Source organism: Archocentrus centrarchus, chromosome 11, assembly GCF_007364275.1.
Source record: "Archocentrus centrarchus isolate MPI-CPG fArcCen1 chromosome 11, fArcCen1, whole genome shotgun sequence".
Classification (NCBI taxonomy): Eukaryota; Metazoa; Chordata; class Actinopteri; order Cichliformes; family Cichlidae; genus Archocentrus; species Archocentrus centrarchus.
Genome location: NC_044356.1, coordinates 11,726,097 through 11,750,496, shown reverse-complemented (window position 1 = coordinate 11,750,496; position 24,400 = coordinate 11,726,097). Strand labels below are relative to the sequence as shown.

Here is a 24,400-nt window from a genome sequence, read left to right as displayed (position 1 = left end):
GAGAGTTACAAAGAGATAAGAGAATCCCTAACCAGCTTAGGTAGGAGTATGGGTTGTTTCACAAGGAAGATGGAAGAAGACTAAAATAATTTAAACTGAATTTATCCCCACGCACCCAGAGATGCACAGCTTTTGCTGTTCTGGCTGTCTTGTGTTGGTTGATGTTGGCTTTAAAGTCCATTTTTTGTGTTGCTTAATTTTATATAGACAATGAAAATACTGGGGTGGCTGTGGCTCGCGGGGTAGAGCAGGTCATCTACCAATCAGAAAGTTGGTGGCTAAAGACAAAAAGGACTGGACTGCTGCTGAGTGCTCCAAAGTTATGTTCTCTGATCAAAGTCAATTTTGCATTTCCTTTGGAAATCAAGGACCCAGAGTCTGGAGGAAGAGAGGAGAGGCACAGAATCCACGTTTGCTGAGGTCCAGTGTAAAGTTTCCACAGTCAGTGATGGTTTGGGGTGCCATGTCATCTGTTGGTGTTGGTCCACTGAGTTTTCTGAGGTCCAAGGTCAACGCGGCCGTCTACCAGGAAGTTTTAGAGCACTTCATGCTTCCTGCTGCTGACCAACTTTATGGAGATGCAGATTTCATTTTCCAACAGGACTTGGCACCTGCACACAGTGCCAGTACCTGCTTTAAGGACCATGGTATCCCTGTTCTTAACTGGCCAGCAAACTTGCCTGACCTTAACCCCATAGAAAATCTATGAGCTACTGTGAAGAGGAAGATGTGATACACCAGACCCAACAATTCAGAAGAGCTGAAGGCCACTATCAGAGCAACCTGGGCTCTCATAACACCTGAGCAGTGCCACAGACTGATCGACTCCATGCCACGCCGCATTGCTGCAGTAATCCAGGCAAAAGGAGCCCCAACTAAGTATTGAGTGCTGTACATGCTCATACTTTTCATATTCATACTTTTCAGTTGGCCAACATTTCTAAAAATCCTTTTTTTGTATTGGTCTTAAGTAATATTCTAATTTATGAGATACTGAATTCGGGGTTTTCATTAGTTTTCAGTTATAATCATCAAAATTAAAAGAAACAAACACTTGAAATAGATCAGTCCGTGTGTAATGAATGAAATATAATATACAAGTTTCACTTTTTGAATGGAATTACTGAAATAAATCAACTTTTTCATCATATTCTAATTTTATGACCAGCACCTGTATATCACAGGCTCTACATTTTGAGGGTAAAATGATGGCTGTAGAGTGAACACTGGACACAGCGGCAGCCGCCAAGATTCCATCCAATACACACCCATCGGAAACTCTGGAAGGGCTGAAAAAAAAAAGCATTAAACTTCAACTGGAACTGAAGAAAAACCATAAAAGATATTGAAAAGATAAATACAATTTGATGTCTTGGCATCATTTTAATGCTTGAATGCTTGCAACGCAAACTTCACAACACTGAAAAAGAAAATGAAGGCTTGCGAGCAAGGCTTGATGAAGCCGTGCTAGAAAAAATGAAAAAATCCTTAAAGAAAAGAAAAATCAGGAAGCTAAACACATGGAGTTGCAGTCCAAATTCAGTAAACTGGAAGCGGCACACGAAGAGGTGCAACGCAAACTTCAGGACACCAAGAAAGTAAATCAAGGCTCGAAAGTGAAGTGTCATGAAGCCGTGGTAAAAAATAATGCAATGCTTAAAGAAAAGAAAGAACAGGAAGCTAAATACACGGAGTTGCAGTCCAAGTTCAATAAACTGCAAGCGACATACAGAGACTTGCAGTGGAAATTTCAGGACATCAAGAAAAAAAGTGAAGACTTGCAAGCGACGGTTGATGAAGCCCTGCTACAAAATAAAGCATTGCTTAAAGAGAAGAAACAACAGGAAGCTAAACACAGAGAGGTGGAGTGCAGGTTCAATAAACTGCAACCAACACACAAAGAGGTGCAGAGCAAACTTCACGACAAAGAGATAAAAAATCAAAGCTTGCAAATGATGCTTGATGAAGCCCTAAAAAAAAATCAAGAAATGCTTAACTTGAACGAACAACTGCAGAGCGAGAAGCAACATATTGATCAAGAAAAGACAGAATTGAAAGGATTTCATCACACACTTATTGATAAGTGCAATAAAATGGAGGAAGAGGAGACCAATTTGGAGAAGGAATGTGCAGAGATGAAATGCAAGATCCAAGAAATAGTGAAAGAAAACGCAACACTGAAAAAGCTCTATGACACAATTCAGCACAGAAACACTAATATGCACGAGGAGCTGCAACTATATGAGAAAACATATGAAGACATAGAGTGCACGCTTCAAGAAGGGCAGAGGACAAATCAAGAATTAAAAGACAAACTGCAGCAAAGCGATAAAGACATGTATGAGGTAAAGAATGTACTGAAAGAGAAATATAAAAAACTGAAAGAAAAGCATGCAAAAACGAACCAAGAATTAAAAGAATTTGAGGAAAAGTGCAAGAACCTCGAGGAGAAGAATGCAAAAAATGTCAGTGAACTGCAAAACCTTATATTAGAAAACAAGGATCTGCAAGAACGCTGCCAGAAAAAGAAAAAGTGGTTCAGGTTTTCCTGGAATAAATCTACTGATTCTTCAAAGAAGCACAGACAAAATCGTGTTTCCCCGTTATAACTCTGCTGCTTCTTCAGTTCTACCTGCACAAAACTAGCCTCATCTACCTCCATCTTTAATCCTCTCAGCCAAAAGAGAGGATTAAAGATGGAGGAAGACATCTACCCATCCTCTTCATCCCTTTCTTCTTCCTCCCCTCCCTTCTTCTATCTCCCTTCTTTTTCTTTTCCTTTCAACCCCGAAACCGGTTTCGACAGATGACCGCCCCTCCCTGAGCCTGGTTCTGTCGGAGGTTTCTTCCTGTCTAAAGGGAGTTTTTCCTCCCCACTGTTACCAATATGCTTGCTCATCAGGGGAATGTTGGGGGTTTCTCTTCTCTCTCTCTTTCCCTCTTTTCCTTACCCTATCATCCCCAACCTGTTTCTTCATCCTTGAGAATACAGGCTAAGGAGGTAGGGTAATAATAATATTATATGTAATATTATATATAATAATAAAGGCAATCATATGCCATCTAAAAATAGTTATTTGTGGATGTCTACTTTTTCTCCTTTGCTTACACTGTAAGCCATATAGATTCTATATGGCCTCTCCTCTGTTTATAGACAACAGCACCTGTAAAAGTATCAACCAGATGTTATTCAATTTTCTTTGGAAGAACAAAATTCATTATATTAGAAAGTCTGTTGTCATGAATCCAAACAATAATGGGCGGCTAAATTTTCTGGACTTTTCCACTATAAATAATAAAAATCAAATGGATACAACACCACCTGTCCCGTCCCACCTCGTTCTGGAACTTCATTCCTAATTATATATTTTCTCAGCTGGGTGGTCTTGATTTTGTCTTATTCTGTAACTTTAATCCTGAAAAAATCCCAGTTAAACTGTCCGCGTTCCACAAACAGTGTTTGCTATCCTGGCTTTTGATCTATAAGCACAATTATTCTCCTCACAAATATATAATTTGGCATAATAGAGATATATTGTATAAGAACAAGTCCCTCTACTTTGACAACTGGAAAAAAATATATATATATAGTATGTGAAACAGCTATTTAATAATCAGGGGTGATTGTTCAGTTACACTGAATTTCTGTCCCATTTTAAATGTCTTTGGTGCCATTCCCTCAGGCCTCATCACGATCATGAAAGGCATCACTAGTCAAAAACCTGATCCTATCTCACACAACTTAATGGATACTTCTGTTGCTATGATTTGTCTCACGTCAACTTCCAAAAACAAGAATATCCGCTCTCTTTTTCAACAGCAAATAATCTCTCAGCCCTGTGCCGTTGTTTATTGGAATAGGTATATGCATAGAATTAACTGGAAGAAGGTTTGGTCTCTACCTCACAAATTCTTTGTCACAAACAAAGTTAAAGAGGTGACTTACAAACTTATCCACAGATGCTACCCTACCAAACAGTAACATCAATACCTGCCATTGCCAGAAGGTTTGCTGTGTCTCTCAGCACAGTCTCAGAGCATGGAGGAGATTCCAGAAGACAGGCAGTTACTCTAGGAGAGCTGGACAGGGCCGTAGAAGGTCCTTAACCCATCAACAGGACCAGGATCTGCTCCTTTGTGCGAGGAGAAACAGGATGAGCACTGCAAAATGACCTCCAGCAGCCATTGGTCTCTGACCAGACAATCAAACGTCATGATGGTGGCCTTAGGGCCCGATGTCCTCTAGTGGGCCCTGTGCTCACTGCCCTGTGGTGGTGGGTCAGTGATGGTCTGGGAAGGCATATCCATGGATGGACACACAGACCTCTATAGGCTAGACAACAGCACCATGACTGCCATCAAGTATCAGGATGAAATCCTTGAACCCACTGTCACTCTGGTGCAGTGGGTCCTGGGTTCCTCCTGGTGCACGTCAGTGCCCAGCCTCATGTGGCAAGAGCATGCAGGCAGTTCCTGGAGGATGAAGGAATCAATACCATTGACAGCCCCCACACTCTGGGACATTATGTTTCAGTCCCGGAGCTCAGTGATGCCTTGGTCCAGATCTGGGAGGAGACCCCCCCCCCTTCCAGGACACCATCTTCTCATTAGGAGCCCTGATGTTGTCAGGCACACATACAAGCACGCAGGGGGCCACTGAGCACCATTTAGAGTTGCTGTAATGAAATTTGGGCTAAATGTTCCAGCTGCTGCATCATTTTTCACTTTGATTTTCAGGGAGTTATTTTAATTTCGATCAAACAATGTAGCATCCTTTCATTCCTCACCCATTGCCCAGCCCATAATCAGTATAGATGAGGCGAATGGCTTTCCCCACTGAGATCTGATGTATTTTCAAAGTGTTCCTTTAAACAAATTTGACTTTGTTTATTGTGAGTTTTGTCTTTTTATTGGAAAAAAAATTACATTCAAAATTCAATTCTAGGGCGCTAGAGTCTGTAACTATGACTGTACTAATGCATAACATAGAAAACATAGTTATTTACCATACTGCCACATTACATTACATTAGTAACCTTTCTTTTCAGAGCGGTGACGCTCAGTGAGCGGCAGTGTGGCTTCTTGCTGAGAAAGAGCACTACAGATGCAATGTTTGCTTTGAGAGTTGATGGAAAAGGTCAGGAGGAGTTACACTGTCTTTGTGGATCTAGAGAAAATGACTGGGTGCCAAGGGTGACAGACAGAGGTGGCAAAAGTACTGAGATTCTGTACTTAAGTAGAAGTACAAGTACTTGTGTTAAAAAATACTTTGGTAAAAGTCAAAGTACTAGTTCAACTTCTTTACTTAAGTGAAAGTAAAAAAGTACAAGCTCTGAAATTTACTCAAAGTAAGAAAGTAAAAGTAGTTCTTTGGGGTTACAGTGGGATTCAGAAGGTGGAGGAGCCCTAAGATCGATCAGCTGTAGTGGCTCTGCATGGGGAGAAGAATCACAGCTTTCTATTGTGAGCTGCAGTAAATGATGTTGGTGTGCAGACTGTGATCAGCTGACCCGCTGCTGCTGCTGCTGCTCTGAGGTTTGCTGCTCTGTGTGGATGAACTGAATTCACAAAGATGTAACCCAGTATTTCGCAGCTATCTGAGCTGATCTCCATCCTCTACAATGACAGCATACAGGCTGTAGAAATGCTGGATTCAGTGAATGAATCTCAGCATCAGCAGCTTTGATTCAAACTCATCTCTGCTGCACTGATGTAACCTGTAACTGTGACCATGAACACAGCCTCTGTGCACCAACACAGAGCTTTACTGTAAATACAGTACAGCAAGCTGACCTGTTTATTACGTACTAAACTGCAGTTTAGTTTAGTACGGGAGCTGGCAACGTCCAAAGAAAAAAGAACTGTTGCTCAAGACCACTTTAAAAATGACAACCAAGCCTGGCTGCTTGGAAGCAAAATATGAAGAAATGAGAGGTGACTCAAGACTTTTGCACAGTATAATATGGTCATTTTAAATTCTATGGCTACTTTAAAGTTTTGTTTACTTTTGTTTTATTTGAACTTTACAAAAATACAAACAATATTTGCTACAAGGAAAAAAAATAACGATATCTATCGCGTTGATAAATTCAACCAAATTATTATACACTCAAAACACACACACAGGAACTTTTGTCATCCGTTTTGTTTCCGCTCGGACGGTTGAGGAGCACGCACCGCAAGCGTGTTGTTTATAGCGTCCATGCTGAATATGATCGTTTGAGAGCTTGTACACGGGAGACATCCACAAACAGCTTCTTGACGGTTAACGTCCGTCACTGACGCCTGCCTGTGTTTTATCCCGTGCTCTGAGGTCACTGGCCCGCCGCCATGAAGATCAAGCGGCAGAAGCAAGCGAAGAAGACGATCAGCTTCTACAAATACAATTTCGGCTTCAGGGAACCCTTCCAGATTCTCATCGATGGCACTTTCTGTCAGGCGGCCTTAAAGAACAAGATTCAGATCAAAGAGCAGATGCCCAAATATCTAATGGGAGAGGTGCAGCTGTGCACCACCAGGTGAGTACAGCCACCTCTGTGTCTTCACTGTCCCACCCGGTGTCCCGTAATTATGCACCCGTTAACATGTCCATGTGTTTACACTCAGCTGTGCACTGAAAGAGCTGGAGACGCTCGGAAAACAGCTGTACGGAGCCAAAATCATCCTGCAGCGGTTTCAGGTCCGGAAATGTCCGCATTTCAAAGAGCCAGTCTCCGCTTCAGAGTGTCTGCTGTCCATGCTGGAAGAGACCAACCCGCACCGCTACTTCGTTGCCACACAGGTAGGTAAATACTGAGATGAAGGGGAGAGAGGCTTTTCAAATCCAGGTGTGAGTGCTCTGAACACCCAGTTTCAGAGTTTCTTTTTCTACAACCCCGATTCTGAAAAAGCTGGGAGGCTGTGTAACATATGAAAATAAAAACAGAATGCAGTGATTTTCAAGGTCTCATAAACCTATATTTTATAGATAGATTCTAGCTCAAGGGTCTTCAACTCCAGGCCTCGAGAGCCGGTGTCCTGCAGGTTTTAGATGTGTCCCTGATCCAACATTCCTGAATCAAATGGCTGAATTACCTCCTCAGTATGCAGTCAAGTTCTCCAGAGTCCTGCTAATGACTTCTATATTTGACTCAGGTGTGTTGGAGCAGAGACACATCTAAAACCTGCAGGACACCAGCTCTCGAGGCCTGGAGTTGAAGAGCCCTGTTCTAGCTGCACAACAGTCCTGGCTCTACTTTTTGTTACAGGATGGTCCAAATGTTTTCAATTGTTCAAAGGTCTCTGCTGCATTCAGGTCAGTTCAGCAACAGGACTGTTGTTTTGCTGAAATATGCAAGGTCCTCCCTGAAAAAGACATGGGCTGCATGGGAGAATATGTTTCTCTTAAACCTGTATATACCTTTCAGCGTTGTTGGTGCCTGTACAGATGTGCAAGCTGCCAATCCCATAGACAGTGATGCACCCTCATACACCAGAGATACAGGCTTTTGAACTGAGTGCTGATAACAACCCAAATGGTCTCTCTCTCCTCTTGAGTCCGGAGCATCCATGTTTTCCAAAAAGAATTTCAAATTTTGATTTGGCTTACCCCAGCCTGCATTTCGGCCATGTGGCATTTGGCCACCTGATTTCTCCAGATTCTCTGAGAATCTCCTATGTACTGCACATGATGAGATATTCAAAGTCTTCAAAATTTTACAATGAGGAACGTTATTCTAAAATTGTTCCACAATTTGTAGGTGCAGTTGTGTGCAGATGGGTGAACCACTGGCCAGCTTTACTTCTACCCAATCATGTTAGTGATCTGTTACCAATTAACCTTATTAGCTGCAAAAAGTATCACTTTCTCACCTCGTATTGCCACCCTGCCAACTTTTTTTGAAACGTATTGCTGGTATCAAATTCATAATGAGCTATTTTTCTTAAAATGTTGCATTTTCTCAGTTTAAATAACATTTTAAAAAAAGCATTATTTTGAATTGTTGATCTTCTACTAGTAGAGTCAGTAATAAAAATATGGAACTGGAAGTAAGAATTAAGAATAAAAAAGGTTACCCTGGGTTGGTAAAATCAATTCACAATAACAAAGGGAGTGGGTGACAGTTAAGTTTGCCCCCCCCTTACAAATATTTCTCTGGTCTCATGGTGTCTTCAGGACTATGCAGTCACCACAGGGCTGAAGAAAATCCCAGGTGTTCCTCTGCTTTACATCATCCTCAACACCATCGTACTGGACAAGCCCAGCCAGGCGTCCCTCGACCACGTCCAGGCCGTCCAGCTGGGAGAGCTGGTCAGCCCGGCCCAGCATCACAGCATCCGCACCCTGAAAGAGGAGCAGGGCATCGGCCAGAAGGACGGAGAGAGGCGGGGGAAGAAGAGGAAGCGGAAACAGAGCAACCCCAATCCCCTGAGCTGCCTGAAGAAGAAGAAGAAAAAAGGAATACCGACGCCACCGCTGAAGAATACGGAGCAGGAGGGGAAGAGGAAAAGAAGCCGACACAAGAAACGAAAAGCGGAGGCAGGAGAGAGCACGGCTGTTCCTGCAGCTGCAAATACACAGAGCAGCAGGAAGACAGAGACTTAAACCTTCTCCATGCACCTGATTTACATGTTTACTTTTTGATGTGACTGCAGAGAAAAATTGTTTATTACATAAATGCAATTTTTAAAAGGCCATTTTGTAGTGGTTTTTGTTTTATTTTGAAAAAACCTACAGGCAAGGGACTGAAACTGTTCTGAGACAACATTTTTAGAATTTCTTTTATACAAAAAAAAAAAAAGCAGGTTTCATTACAGGCACATAGTTTCAAATATAAGATGCACACTCAGACATTAAACAGCATAACCCCTTTATTTTTTTTTTTTTTTAAACAGGATATCAGAAACAATGCATTCAGCTGTCTCTGCAGTGTGGACACATGAACTTGGAGGTCCTCATGTTTCCACTGTGTGCTGTTCGAACCTTTTTTATTTAAGTTAAATTTAAGCGGTAGTATTTTCTAATCCGATAATGATTTATAGTGGCAACAAAAGTCCATCCAGTTTTAATTTGCCTGTCATCAAGCCATTCTATAGATTAATGATGAAATCTGCTTTTAAGATAAAAAAGAAACAATTCTTTCTCTTTAGCTGCTATACAGAATTACAGCAATAAATTAATACTGTCAAAAGTGACAAAGAGCACAACGACTGAATTGTCTTAATAACCAAGACAGTGCATCACTGTATCCATATACAATAAGGACACTGAGTAAAGTGAATCTGAATCACAGACCTCAAGTTATTTTAAGGATTAAAAAAAGCAACATGGCAACAAAAAGAAATTTGAGACAAACTGCACTCAATTCAAATATTTCAGGATAGCATGCAAGTAAAGCAGACCACTCACGTTTTCATCTATAGGCTGAAGTTCTGAAGCTAAGTTTTATTAAACTGTGTCCCAAATCCACAGTACATAGTAATAACATCCAGGACAATGTAACGAAAAGTGGCAATATTTCACTTTTTATACTGACAGACGATGATGAAGAGAGGAAGCAGCATGGGTTATTAAAGGTGCTCCAGGAGCACCAGAATTTTTAAACTTGGATCAGAGGAAAAGTGTGCATAATCACCGCATGCTGCAAAACAGGCATTTTAAAAGTGTGCACAGTCCTGAAATCCTGCTTGGAAATTAGTATGTTTTATGGATTTGGGTCATGTCTATACTGACTCATTATTTTTTTTTATTGACCGCAACAACAACTTAAGAGTTTGTAATGCTTAAAGTGCTACTCTACAGGTGTATAATGATTAGCTGCTGGTCGAGTCTGTAGAGAACTGTATTAACTGTTTAAATGTACTCTAGGAGATACAGTGCATGCTCCTCCTGCCTAATGCAACGGTGAGAGACTTCAGATGGGAACCTTTATGTGCAGTAGTGAGAAAAAAAAAATGGAAGCAACATGTTTGACTGCCTCACCACTGTGTAAACAAATGTTTACAATGAGCTCCTTCACTTCGGTGCAACGCCAGTCTACCACACACGATGAGGCACAGATGAGCCTTTATACTAACTGGGATATAAAGTGAGTAAATAATACAAGTGTTCATTGTTTAAGTTGCAATCTTTCCCACTATGTTTACTTCAATAATCCAACCCTGTTATTCAGACCCACTTCCTCCCACCATTGCTTTACATTTAAATGTTGCAAAAATAAAAACATTTCACAAATAAAACAATCTCAGCATACTCAAATAAGACTTATGTTTAACTAACACACAAACTGCTGGCTGAATGGACTGACCTCAGAGCAGTTTTTTCTTCTAGAATGGAGTGAATTTTTTTTTTTTTTTAGATGATGTGGAAGCGAGGTCCTGGCGTAGCGATGATGTCACTGTAAGGCTCCTCCTGGACGAGCTCCACAGCCTGCTGCTTCTTCAGGACCAGAAAGCTGTAGAACTTGGCGGCTGCCTGCTTCCTGTTGTTGTTCCTGCACAGGTCCAGCAGGCTGACCGACTGGGCGCCGGTTTTATGCATCACCCTCTGTGGCACAGTGACAAAGTGTGTGAGGAGGGAGAAGCCTCTGTCACTTTCCATACTTTGATTTTTAAGGTCATTCAAGGGCAGCGCTTTGCTACATCTGCTGACAAGATGCCTGTAGTCTGTAGTGTTAATATTACCTGATGCTGCTCTTCTTGGTGAGGCCAAAGTGCCTTAAACCTGCATTCTTTTTAATGGCCACCCTGGCTGCAAAAATTCCTCCAGGTGCATAACATGTTTATGGCAAAACAGCCCTCAGCTCCCTTGACTTCAGTCAGTTTTGATCTCTGTGAATACTTTCTGAGTGGGGCGAAGCTCTTTTTGTAACTCATCCACCAGATGGAGTTAGGAACATGGCCACGTTGATTGCAATTGTCTCGATACAGGCAGCTGGAGTATGGGAATATTATTATATCAAAACTATTTGTGTGTTGTGATTTGCGTGGAGACTTGTGTGTGATTAAAATCCGAGTGTGTATTCTGATCCGTGTGTCTGTAAACAGATTTGTCAATGTGTAAAATCTATAAGCGTGCACTGATATTAATGGCTGAAAGTTGTGCTCAAAGTACTGAAAATACAGACGACTCATCAGTTAAAGTTCACCCAGCTTTTTATTTAGCTGTGTTTTTACACGTGACTTTGGCTACACTTCTGCTGTGGCAGCTCCGCAAATATGTGTGTAGTATGTTTTTGTCAGTAAAATAAAAAAGATTGCCATCCATAAATCAAAGATTTGGGTAATTAAGATGAAGTTTTGAGATGGTAACCCAAAATTTTTAGCTCTGTCTGGCAATTTTTTTTTTTTTTCAGGGGCAGAAACAAGCTGGTTTAACGCAGCAGTCTGAAAATATGTGCGGAGCGTTGTTTGTAAGTTCATAATTCATTAACCTCGAGCTCAGGCTTGTGCTTATTTCAGTACATACCACCAGGGGGTGTATTACTCATCATATTAATTGGCTGGTAGTGGTGGTTGTGCTGATGCAAGGCGTCCTCAGATGGACAGATCGCAATTGTAATCACCATTACAAGTAACAGTCTGGCATTCAAAATACCTATTTTTGTGTAAGTATGCATGTATTATCATCAAAATTTAAAAAGAAGTAAACCTTATGGGTACGTTTTTGGAGCTTTTTAGTAGATTATCTGACTGTAATCATGGCTTGTCTGTCTGGTACAGATCATACAGCAAGTTTGTACTTCGGTTTGGTAAGTAAAATTTTATTATTTCATTAGTGTGTTACTCACCACTCAGCAAATATGTGTGTTTGTGTTCATATTGGGAGCTGCTAACCAAAGCAAACTAACCTTAGCTGATAACTTAGCACTCCATCCTCTCATCTAAATACGGCAACTTCTGATTCTAAAAAAAACCAACATGGCACATTTTAAAGCTTCAAAATGCAGAGTCCACAAAAACAATGGGTGGCCCCGCGATGCCCAGATCCATGTTTAATAATTGTAGTCATGTGTTTATGGCTACAATCTTGAATTCTCTAAGTCTTCTGTAGAATTATCCTCTGGCTGATTTAGACCAAATTAACTCGTTGTACCAACAACATATCACTCTGTTCTTTTGCTTCTGATAAGATGTGATCACACACAAACCTGGAGACCATGAAGCATCTGCTGGGTTCTTTTGTTCCACCTCCTCTCCTCCTGGTCCTGGTCTCCTCCCTGCGCCTCCTCCTCCTGACACAAACACACACAAAATCCTTATCCCAACGTAATAAAGGATGAAATGAGTTTGCTTATTCACTCTGGATGAATAAAAAAGGGGTGGAAAAAAGTGAAGAAGTCCAAGGTTTGTGAATCTTTTATCTCACCTCCTCATCAGAGTCATCATCATTCTTCTTCTTGTCCTTGTCAGTGAGCAGGTCTAGCTCTATCAGCTGGCTAATGTTTGTAGTGGTAGTCGTTTCCTCTGGGGGTAGATCCACAGTGGATGCCTCGAGCTGCTGGGGTGCATTAGATGCTCTGGACCCCTGCTGCTGCTGCTGCTGCTGCTGTTGGTCCAAGGCTCCCATCTGGAGTGAGGAGAGTCAGAGGACACATCAGGGTGACAGTGGGAGAGACAGAGAGGGAGTGAGGTAACAATCACCGAAAAAAAAACAAAACATCTGTACTCACGGGCAGGGCTGGCTCTGTGTCCTGGGCCTTGCGTTTCAAGCCTCGCTGGGAGGATGGAGGCGGCATGACTGACTCGTCCAGGGTTGTCCTGCTCCCCTCCACTGCTGAAGTCTGCAGCACGCTGGCCTCTTCCATGATGGTCTGGTCTGGAAGACCAAAAAAACCCAAAACAACCCAGTTTAAATTAGCCAGTTTAAAAATATTGAGTTTAAGTTTAAAAGTTTAAAAATGAACTGCTAATAGAGACCAAAATTTACAAAATTAACTCAGGTTTAAGGCGCTTTGCGTTGGCATCACTTTTTAGACCCTTGAGGCTATTCCATCTTTTATATACAGCTTGTTTCCTACCCATGATGTCTCTCTGCTGATGGCCTGCCGTTTCCTCCCTTGGCACCTCTGGGTTCTCCAGATCTTTGAGGAACTCATCCAGACTGTCGGCCTCGCCACCTTTCCTCCTCTTCCTCAGCTCGTCTGGGACTAATGGTGTCAGACACCTTGTAAACATCTAGTGAGGGGAACCCCCCCCCAAAACAAACAGAGTTAAGTGTTTGTAAGGCGTGTGACTATCACCACTACACCTGTCACCAAAGTGACAGTACATCCATTACCTTGAGCAGTCTGGCATTCCATAAAGGTTGAGCCGGCAGGGAGAAAAGCTTCTCGACTCCTCCCGTCTCCTTCCACATCATCAGTTTCTTTGTGGGCGGAGCCAGATCCAGGGTTGTGACAATGTCGGAGTAATCAGAAAGCTGCGCACGGATAGTTTTACTATCCAACTCCTTCACACTGTCTACAATCAGCTTCCTTTTCCGCTTTGCCTTGGTCTCCTTAACTGCAGATCGGGAGGACAGGGAATCATATTTAGTGCTAGACAACATTTCTAAGAAAGTACAAGCACACTTTCATTAGTAGAAACAGCAATATTTTTGTCTGGCTGAGCTGGTGGATTTCAGACCGTTTTTATAGCATAAAAAGGTAAAAAAAAAAAAAAATCTCCAAATTTACTAAAACTGTGTTCCGTTTTATGAGCAACTTATGTATCAATATGTGACTCTTTTAATTAGGCTTTGTTGTGTCCTTTCTATGATAGTTTTGTCACAGCCAGTTTTATATTTTCTAATTAGTTTTTATTATCACCTCTGCCAAAGAGGTTATGTTTTTGGTAGCGTTTGTGTGTCACTCTGTCTGTAAACACAGCAGTTTGAAATGTTTTGAATGAATTCTGATAAAAATTTGTAGGGGTGTAGAGTGGGGTCACACTAAATCCATTAAAATGTGGCTCACACACTCACCAAGGTCTTCAAGGTCAACTTATTTATTGGTCGAAAAATGACAAAAAAGCCTCATAACAGGAAATATGATTCCTGTAAGTGTGGAGTGTGTTGTCAACATATAGAAAGCACCGTATTAAGATTTAAAATATGATGTCACATTTGATCTTTGACCTCACTTTCAAGGTCAACAGACCGATCTGAAGGTCAAAGTGATGATAATCCTATATAGGAGGTATTTAAAATTATGTTTCTTCCTGCCATTGTTTGCATTGGCTACATTTAGGCATACAGAGAATGATATATGGGGATTCTAAATATGTTACTTTGGACCTTTGACCTCTTCTTAAAGGTCAAATAAGGTCAAACTTTCATAAAATGTCTTTTATCTTTAAAACTCTGCTTAAAATTCTACTGCCTTTGTTTATATTCCCAGCATTTAGTAAATGATACTTCTATATGGGGATTCTCAATATAACATTTTAAATGTCACCGACATGTGAGGCACTTTGTGCTGTGCATTACATCGCACTCTACTGTGCAATGTAATGTGGTTACACTTTGCTCCGGTCAACTGGTTAAATGCTGCTTGAATCTGACATCATTTTCTAGATCACAACACAACAGAATCACACTCATTAGCACAGCTGTCATCTCTCTTACTTTTCACCTTCACTGGTTATATTTTTACTGTGGGAGAGCGCTGCTGAGTCTGCACAACACCTTAGAGCTAACAGCTATCTGTGGGCGATGCCTGTTCCAGCTGCTACAGGATGCCAGACAGGGTACAGCCTGGACAGGTTGCCAGTGTATTTCAGGGACACATAAATAATCTCCCTGGGCCCACCTGCAGTACCTTTATGGCTCACACTTTGGGAATCACTGATCTAGTGTGTCAATTAATTGCAAACGTACTTGGTGTGCACAATAGATTTTCTTTTAGAAATGTTTAGATGACAGCTTTCCAGTGTCACTAGATGGTGAAGTGGTTAACACATTAACCTGGTGTGCGAATGATCACTGGTTTGATTCCAGACGGAGACGCAAATTCTCAGGAAGGACGTCTGACATAAAACTCTTCCAAATTAAGTATGTGTCAGTTCCTCTCAGTCAGTTTGTCTCACCTGAAATCTTCTGGAAACTAGCTGGATTACCTGTGATGTCGATGGGCTCCAGAGCGAAGGTTTCTTCCTCGTTGTGGACCAGATTAGTTTGCTCTGTCTGGTCAGCCATAGTCGGTAGGGGCTCTGTTGGGCCTGAATCCGGACTATCTGGGGCTCCCGCTAACACCACACACATACACATCATGGTAGATATGCATTTTTACTGTCCATAACACAACATACTCTAGCTAAACACCAAGAAATATGACATTTTGGTTATGAGGAGTGTGTGTAACTGACCTGAGAGAGCATCAAAGTCATCGTCATCGTCTCCGTGGTCCTGAGGCATCATCACGCTCTCTGTGATGGCAGGAGGGTCATCAAAGATGCCGCCTCCATCCTCGTTACTCAGCAGCTTGTCCACTACACAGAAATACGAGGACAAGACAGTTTTTGATCCATTAGGTAGAGGAAAACAGCCCCACCTACAGATAATCCTATTTCACCAGTGTCATAAGATAAAAAAATCTGTATTTTTTTAAAATTTGTGGCAGCTCTTACCCAGCATTCCTCCCTCATTACTCTCCATGGGATTGTCTCCAAAGTCATCCTTGTACTGGTCGTCATACTCCAAATGGTTGGACTTGTCAGCCATCTGGTTAGCTCCACCCTCAGCCTCCAGCAGCAAGTTCGAAGCTGATGCTCCCATGATGTCCACCTCAAATGCGCTTTCCTCTCGCATCATTTCCCGGTCGTCCATCCCGAAGTCAGCTGCATGATACAACAGTGTGCAAGGAGGGTAAGCAGAGGATGCACACTTTGAAACAAAGGCACCATTGCAACCGGACTAAAATGTGGTGTTACACGTGAGATCCCCAGTGTTTAATTAAACAAATCCTAAATAAGGATTAAAAAAAAAAAAGTACCAAAATCATTGTCCTGCAGCAGGTTGAGGTTGCCCACCTCCTCTCTCATGGTGATCTCCTCTACTCTGCTCTGGTTCAAGTTGAACTGCTGAGCCACATCAATGTCACTGTACAAAACACACCAGATTGTCATTTGAATGTTGTTATAATATTTTTGTATTTATATGCGAGCATATTTATTCCCAATCACCAGAAATTGTTGTTAAAAACACATCATCAGCACTTTAAAAGATTGTTTATTTCTATCCAAAAACTGCTGTTGTGATGCAGCACTGTGTAATTCACCTGTTTTAAAATTCCACAAATTTCCCAAAATATAAAAGTGGGTTCATACATGCAGGTAGAAAGCAAGCGTGTACTCCATGTTCACAACTTAAAGAATAAAACATACATGATTCCATGACTATCTCTGGGTTTTTCCAGGCACCTTGGTGAGGTGAGTGAGCATGTGGGCCTTGTACAGTACAAGCAATAAGTGTTTTTGTTGCTGTTGTCTGCACAGGTCGTTTCCTACAACACGAACTTTGTTATTTGTAGTCTCATCCTGTGTAGTGCTCTCTTAGGAAGACTGTAGGACTCACTCTAAGTCTGGAAGCGGCTGGTCAAAATCGTGAAACTCCTCAGGCAGAGTGATGGCATTGTACGCTGCTTCTCTGTTCTCCTCTGGAAGATCCACCACACCTGAAACAACACAATGCAGGAAAGAAGATTTATTTCCATCCAGTGTTACATTCATTTTTCACCAAGATCTTGCAGTGATGATGGCAGATTCTGACCACTGCGCAAAGCCTTCTCCAACACATCCCAAAGATTCTCAATGGGGTTGAGGTCTGGACTCTGTGGTGGCCAAGCCACGTGTGAAAATGATGTCTCATGCTCCCAGAACCCCTCTTTCACAATTCGAGCCCGATGAATCCGGGCATTGTCATCTTGGAATATGCCCGTGCCATCAGGGAAGAAACAATCCATTGATGGAATAACCTGGTCATTCAGTATATTCAGGTAGTCAGCTGACCTCATTCTTTGAGCACATGATGTTGCTGAACCTAGACCTGACCAACTGCAGCAACCCAGATCATAGCACTGCGCCCACAGGCTTATGCAGTAGGCACTAGGCATGACGGGTGCATCACTTCACCTGCCTCTCTTCTTACCCTGATGCGCCCATCACTCTGGAACAGGGTAAATCTGGACTCATCAGACCACATGAGCTTCTTCCATTGCTCCAGAGTCCAATCTTTATCCTCCCCAGCAAACTGAAGCCTTTTTTTCCGGTTAGCTTCACTGATTAGTGGTTTTCTTAAGGCTACACAGCTGTTCAGTCCAATCCCTTGAGTTCTCTTCACATTGTGCGTGTGGAAATGCTCTTACTTTCACTACTGCTACTGTTGTTTTTCTTCGATTTGATTTCACCAAACATTTAAGTGATCGCCGATCACGATCATTCAGGATTTTTTTCATTTCTTCCTCGAAGATGATGGGCCCCCACTATCCTTCCAGTTTTTAATAATGCGTTGGACAGTTCTTAACCCAATTTTAGTAGTTTCTGCAATCTCCTTAGATGTTTTCTCTGCTTGATGCATGCCAGTGATTTTACTCTTCTCAAACACACTGACATCTTTTCCAGGACCATGCGATGTGTCTTTCGACATGATTGTTTAAGAAATGAGAAGCAACTCATTGCACCAGTTGGGGTTAAATAACTTGTTGCCAGCTGAAAGATAATTGCCCATGCAGTAATTATCCAATAGGAGGCTCGTTTGCTTAGTCAAATCCAGGTGGTGACTTTTTTTTTTGGCCAGGCAGTGTACATAAAGGCATAAAGTGAAGGAATAATTACTCATCTCTATTTCTTTCAGAGCAAACACTGTAAGAATTTGCTGCTCAGTTTTAACACTTTGTAAAACTGTAAAAAAAAAAAAAAAATTATAACTGTACTGATGCAGATATTGAAGCATTTGGGCACGTATCCTTTTGTTGGGCAACTCTCACTGTCAACTGTATGGAAGAAAAAAAGAGAAGGCTCCAAAAAGCAAAACTCTTCATGAATGAACCACAACATGAAATCATAACAATGACTGCATTCATGTCTCTCACACGCTTCAGTTCCTGACTGAAAACTAAAGCACTGGTTATCATTAGGTTAGATTAGATCAGATCATTTCCTCACTGAATCTGGAAAAAATCGTGGATTTATTTATCTTTTTATTTAAGTGGATTTTCCTGAACTGCAATAACAGTTCAAACTGAACAATTACATAAGTTCAAAATTTTGCATACACTGCACTAAATCTGCCACTGTCTTATGGGAAATGAATTTGGATTTTTATTAAAAGAAAAGGTTAAGGATGTACTGAAAGACCAGACACGATAGCTAGGTGTACCCCGGGGTCTCCTCCAAGTTGGGCGAACCCAGAAAATGTCCAGAGGCCTCCTGATGAGATACCTGAAATGCTTCAGCTGGTCCAAACTGCTGCTGTATGAATCTGTATTTAATGAGATAAACTGTTTTGGGGAATCCTAGTCTGGATTTATTTGCTGTTCCCAACCTGGTCTAAATGCCATCTTGATCTTGATGAAGGCCTCGTTACAGTCTGCCAGCAGGTATTTGGCCTTCCTGTGGTAGATTCGCACCACCCCCAGCAGCAGGTGGCCTGAAGTTCGTAAAGCCATTTTCACCTGTAAAAAAAAAAAAGAAAAACGAAACACATACATTTAGGAACACTGTAACTTCAGTTTTACATAAACTATGTGTCACTTCTTCCAACTGTCAACATAATGAACAACAGAAAAGCCGTCTGTCTCACAACTGATGATGTATATTATGTAAATGAAATGAACTATTCTGAACTATTACAAATGACACAACCCAAAAATTAAAAATAAATTTAAATATAAAGCTTCCCAAGAGCAAAATAACATTTAAAAAATTTCATATTTTAGTCTAACTAGATGGTACAAACATTAACTTAAAAATGATTAAAATATTTTACACAACAAAGATGTTGCAGAACAAGATAACTGAAAGTAAATACACAATATCAGAAATAAATATCAGATTCAGAAATACATGCATACTGTTAAATAAATCCTGATAATAAATTAATGTCAAACTAATAGAAAAAATAATCCTGAAACACCAATAAGGTCCCAAAATGCAATTATAGGATGACTGCATGAATGCAGACAAGGCAACCCAACAAGAAATGACCAGTTTCGAGCAGTGCTCAACCAATATGACTTTTTCAGGGTTGATACTCAAAAGTTTATTTTCAGTTATTATTCAGGGATTTTAGTGTAATGGGGAAATCAATGAAAGGGAGCGCAATCTCGTGCTGCAACTTCAGCAAAGAGGACTGAGATATTTATTCCAACTTCAACCATATCTGCTGCCTAAACTCTGATCCACTAGGTCACCGTAGCTGCTTCAGACCGACAGATTTGATCAGAAATTGGTTTAAAAAATGGACAATCTCCAGTTTACAGTAATCAAAGTCTCTTGGAGGGACGTGTGGCAGCCTGAGAAATGACCTTAGGTGAGATGATGCTCTCCACGCTGCTCTCCAGGTTGCACTCAAAAACATGTGCCTTGGTCAGCTTCTTGTCCCAGTGGGCCGCCAGCCAGATTTTGGCCAGCGGCCCACGTTTGCTGAGGACAAAGTGGGCGTAAAACATCGTCTCGCAGCCTTCCCGCCACAAGGGAAAGGGGAAGTGGGGGAGGCGTCAGGCCTGGAGAGAGAAAAAAGAACACAAAGAGAGAAACAGTATAGTGTATATGACAGAAATCACCACTACAAATAGGTAAACAATGCTGGAGAGTTGAAAATAAAAAGATTGATTGTGTTGTCTAGCTAATAGTAGTACTGAGAGAGGGTCATAGCAGACTTTTCTAAACCACTGACTGGGATGGGAGCAGCCCCAGTGTGATACAGACTGCTGATGCATATCATCTCACTCTCTTGCTCTGCTTCACCTCCATCAGCATCTAGATTATTCCTTTGTTACTTTTGCAGCTTTGTTTATTTTATTTTACTTAATTTTTTTGTATTTTTTTGGCCTTTTGCGACTTTATTTGACAGTATGCAGTGTAGAGAGACAGGAAATCGGGAGGAGAGAGATAGGGGAAGACACGCAGTAAATGGCGACAGGTCTTCGTCCCACACCTGTGCCCTCTGCACCACCACACAGTATACGTTGTCGTGTGCTCATCTGTTGAGCCACCCTGGTGCCCTGCGGCTTTGTTTATTAATCACTGGATACGTTGTGTGTTATTAGTAGTCCTGCTTTCAATTTTGATTCTATTAGTTTAGTTTTTCTTATATTAGTTTAGGGAAGGAGCCTGAATCCCAACAGCCCACTGCCATCTGACTGCATGGATCATTGACTACCTCGCTAACAGAATGCAGTAGACTCTGATGTAGTCGTCTGCTCCACATGGAACCTTTTTGTCATTGTTGGGCGTATATCAGAGGGGAACAAACTGTGATACAGAGCAGTTATTGTCAACTTCATTGAACAGTGTGGAAAGAACCATCTTCAAATAAACGCCAGCAAGACAAAGGAAAGAGTGACTGACTTCCACCACAAGGTGATACGGTTTACACCAGTGAATATTTGAGCCGTGGAGATTGAGACTCTTTCAGCCTGCAAATACATGGGTGTTCATCTCTATTGCAAACTGGACTGGTCACATAACACAGATGTCCTGTATGAGAAGGGCCAAAGTTGTCTCCGTTTACTTTGAAAACTAAGAAGAGGTCCCTCGGTGTGCAGGATATTGTTAAGGGTCTTCTGTGACACTGTGGTAGCATTTGTAATCCTCTAGGCCAGGGGGGGGAAAACTGTTTGGCTCTGGGGCCACACTGATTGGGCTGGGCCAGCATCAGATGCTTACATATCAAACATAAACATAAAAAAGGCATTACAGTGTTAATTTTACTTTTACTTTTAGTGGGAACAGTCTTATTTTTGCCAGTGCATCAGTCTGGTGTTAGTTTTGTTGCAGCAATTCTCAGAATCCTCGACATCAGTCATAACTATATGATTTGATTTGGGCAATTCTGTGCCAATCTTTGGCGGGCTGGACTAAAAAGACCAACGGGCTGGGTGTGGCCCACGGGCCATAGTTTGCCCACCCCTGCTCTAGGCAGTGGTCTGCTGGGGATGCGGGAGCTCTGAGGGACAGGAAGAGACTAAATAAGCTGCTCAGCAGTGCTGCCTCTGTTGCGGACTGCTCCTTTGCCTCCATTGAGGAGTTGGGAGAGAGGAGGATGTTGGCCAAACTCTCATCCATCCTGGGACCCCGGACCATGACAAAAAGACTGCTACATCCACTGTTTAAGAAGGAATGCTTGGCAGGTCCTTTATCCGGTCTGACTGAAGTGTAAAATCTGACTATAAGAGTTTCCAATGCAGTCAACTCACAGTATGTACAGTGCAATATCTTACCACTGTATATGTGCAATACCAATACTTGCACACCCTTGTTTCTGATAAATATTTTAAATATTTATGTGCATGTTTCTTTTGTCTTGTTTTTGGAGCACCAGCTGCAGGGGGAGCAGCATCATGATCGGCCCCTTTTATTTATGGCTAATTACACTGTAAATTATATATATATATATATGCTATTTAGCTCCTGCAGCGATAAACAGGGCAGCCAGTATAACGAGGGCTGTCAGGACTTAATAAGTAATGTATATCACAGGATGCAGGATAAATACAATGAAAGTGCTGGCCCAAAGGTAGATGTTACGCTGTTATCACCGAGAAACACAACGACCCCGTAATGTTGGACAGGTGAAGCGCAGGCAGTCTTTATTTGACCGTTTTGAGTGAGATGTCCGTTACACCGCTGCATCCCAACAGGTGATGCTGCAGATGAGCTAATGTTAGCTGCTGTCATCCAAAACCGGAGCAGCGCGACGCTAGCGTGTTCTTTTTCCCCCCCTCCGGTGACACCGATAATAACCCACACAAATCTAATCTCTCGCTCACATTAAGCATAAATGACTCACCGGTTAGCCGTCTGGCCCTTCTCCCGTTTTGCCGGCCGTGCCGTCGCTGCTGTTGGTTGGGGCTTACCGTACTCCTCCTCCTCCTCTTGCACTAAAACAAACAAGATGGCGTCCCGTCAGCGTCTCCTGCACCGTCCGGGAGGCAGGACGGAAGCTCAGCAGGATGCAGGCGGTGGTGCTGATGAGGGAACGGGAGGCATGAAGGCACGCTGGGATGCTCCTTTTATCTCTGTGCTGTTTTCAGATCCTTTAGGTGGATTTACCTCCGAAACTTAGAATGATTGGTTTGTGTCAATAATCCACCTTATCAGGCCGTTATCAATATCACTTGGTTAAAAGATATTTTTATTTATTTATTTTTTATGCAAGTCATTGGTGCAGATTTAGACAGTCCGTGTTATTTTTTATTTATTTTATTATTTTTATTTAACCTTTATTTTATCAGGAAAATCCCACTGAGATTTAAAATCTCTTTTACAAAAGAGTCCTGGCCAAGACTAGCAGCAATATACAGTTAGATAAAACCAAACATAAAACCAGACAACGACAATTAACATAAACGTGAATTAGTTCAGTTAAGACACTTAGAACGAGGCAGCTATCTCAGCCTTTTAAAATGGTCTTAAAAATTTAATGAGACCAGCTCCTTCAGATTCAGATCAGTTTGTAATTTATTCCACGAAGATGGAGCAGTAAATTGAAATGATTTTTACCCAAGCTCTGTCCAAACTTTATGTACTGCCACTGAGATGGAGTCACGGGAGCAAAGAGAGTGCCCTCCTATGGATTTCTGATGGATACATGATAGAAGATAAGAAGGGAGCAGACCCAGAACAGCCTTGTATATGAGCTTTGTATTTAAGAATATACCAGTTATCATGTGGAATAATTGTGCATTAATTATACTTCTCAAAATAATTCTATTTACACTGACAGCATGTTGAAAAATTCCCAGTACAAAAGAAAGAGCCTGACTGATGGGAAAGTTTTTTTCCCCCACCCACTGAGCAACACTTCAAATTTTTTGATATGTATTCTGTGAAGCATAAAAATAACTGAAAAATATCTGCATTAATTATTTACTATAGCTTGCAGATAAATGCACAGTTATGTTTGTGGTACACAAGAAGTAGGCCTATAAAGTAGATGCTCTAAGTCATAAAAATAGCCATCTTCTTTCAAGAAATATGAAGCCAGAATTAACCTTTTATATATATAAATACTTCATATATATCCACAGGTCCCACATCCTCTCCATGTAACCCTTTTATTGAGATTACATGTGTAGTAGCATTATCTCATTTATTCCAGTAGCCCACTTATTGTCAGTATGCCCTCAACACCTGAGGTGGACCTTGTTAACCCCTGACCTCTTGTTCCAAAGATGGTAATGTTGCCACTACACTGATGGAGAGTTTCACCCCAAATCCAGCACCCTGAAACTGTCTGCTAAGCGGAAGGAAAAGAAGACGAGAAGCTCGATAAATACCAAGGGCTCAGAGAAGAGCTAGAGAGGATGTGGAAGGTGAAGGTAACAGTGGTCCCTGTGGTAATCTGAACACTCGGTGCAGTGACCCACAAACTGTGTTTTGAAGCACTTTGTAACATCATTAAGCACTGTTTTGGACTGAACTCACACATTATTGTCCTATCAGGGCAGCAGCAATCTTGTGACACTTTACCAGCTCAGCTGATAGCAGACATGATCTCTGCACTCCCTCAGGCTGCTGCAGCACGCTCGCTCACACATACCAGGAAAGGAGGAAATGAATCAGTCACATGTTGTTTCAGGCCAGGAACATGAATCAGAGCTAGTTAAAAATCAGTTTGCACACACAGGAGTTTAGCTTCTGCACGTCCTACTTTTTTTCTGAAGAACATAATTTCTTCTTTCAACTTTCTCCTCTGACTTCCTGCACATAGCTGAAAGTACCAGCAGGAGGCAGTAGCTGGACGATAACATATGAGGCACCATAAGCACAGATTTTCAAATGAAAATGTTGCAGTTTTTTAGCAGCAGAAGCAGCAGCAGCAGCAAAAAAATAAAAAGATCACCTGGCTGTGCAAATTAAAGTTAATGAAGTAATATAAGGCAGGGTCTTCAATTTTAATGATGTCAAATCTTTAAAATAAATGTTCCCAATCCAACTGGTTTAAGTTGGCTGAAAAATTGTGTTTTAATTTTATGAAAGATTGTCTACTTAAGATGCCTCAGCATTTAATTACCACTTTAATCATAATTACTTTCTAACTGTGAAATCACAGTAAATCATTCTGCACAGTAGAACTAAAGCCTTTCAATTCATTACAACAATGTATTATTCGCTAAATATCCTTAAAATTGCCATGTCAAGTGAAAATAAGATTTTTTTTTATGTGATTTGAAATGATGGGAGAAAGTTCTGCTTCGAGCTGAATCTGAAATTAGAATAC

General features: G+C 41.5%; 2 protein-coding genes across 3 annotated transcripts; one reads left to right on the top strand and one right to left on the bottom strand.

Moving 5' to 3' along the window:
* The first annotated feature begins 6,165 nt into the window (after positions 1-6,165).
* Positions 6,166-8,824, top strand: utp23 (UTP23 small subunit processome component). Its single transcript, XM_030740974.1, has 3 exons — positions 6,166-6,518; positions 6,607-6,781; positions 8,156-8,824. Exons 1-3 carry the CDS (start codon positions 6,331-6,333, stop codon positions 8,582-8,584), a joined length of 792 nt encoding a protein of 263 aa, XP_030596834.1. The 5' UTR covers positions 6,166-6,330; the 3' UTR covers positions 8,585-8,824.
* Positions 8,825-8,853: 29 nt separating this feature from the next.
* Positions 8,854-22,156, bottom strand: rad21b (RAD21 cohesin complex component b). 2 transcript variants are annotated; one of them, XM_030740973.1, is made up of 15 exons: positions 21,968-22,156; positions 19,617-19,679; positions 19,482-19,565; positions 18,500-18,629; positions 16,532-16,631; positions 15,951-16,057; positions 15,586-15,795; positions 15,325-15,447; positions 15,076-15,204; positions 13,259-13,482; positions 12,999-13,155; positions 12,651-12,796; positions 12,347-12,547; positions 12,129-12,212; positions 8,854-10,525 (listed from the first exon to the last, which is right to left on the bottom strand). In XM_030740973.1, exons 2-15 carry the CDS (start codon positions 19,623-19,625, stop codon positions 10,334-10,336), a joined length of 1,896 nt encoding a protein of 631 aa, XP_030596833.1. In that variant the 5' UTR covers positions 19,626-19,679; positions 21,968-22,156; the 3' UTR covers positions 8,854-10,333. The 2 variants fall into 2 exon arrangements, with proteins under 2 accessions (XP_030596833.1, XP_030596831.1); XM_030740971.1 differs by having other exon boundaries at positions 19,482-19,679.
* Positions 22,157-24,400: the final 2,244 nt, after the last annotated feature.

Coding starts and splice junctions, on each gene's coding strand:
- rad21b (XM_030740971.1), bottom strand. CDS start 19,625: ATGTTTTACGCCCACTTTGTCCTCAGCAAACGTGGGCCGCTGGCCAAA. Junction 13,483..15,075: donor GGAGCCCATCGACATCACAG/GTAATCCAGCTA, acceptor CCCGATCTGCAG/TTAAGGAGACCAAGGCAAAG. Junction 12,213..12,346: donor ATGATGACTCTGATGAGGAG/GTGAGATAAAAG, acceptor TGTTTGTGTCAG/GAGGAGGAGGCGCAGGGAGG.
- utp23 (XM_030740974.1), top strand. CDS start 6,331: ATGAAGATCAAGCGGCAGAAGCAAGCGAAGAAGACGATCAGCTTCTAC. Junction 6,519..6,606: donor GTGCAGCTGTGCACCACCAG/GTGAGTACAGCC, acceptor GTTTACACTCAG/CTGTGCACTGAAAGAGCTGG. Junction 6,782..8,155: donor GCTACTTCGTTGCCACACAG/GTAGGTAAATAC, acceptor TGGTGTCTTCAG/GACTATGCAGTCACCACAGG.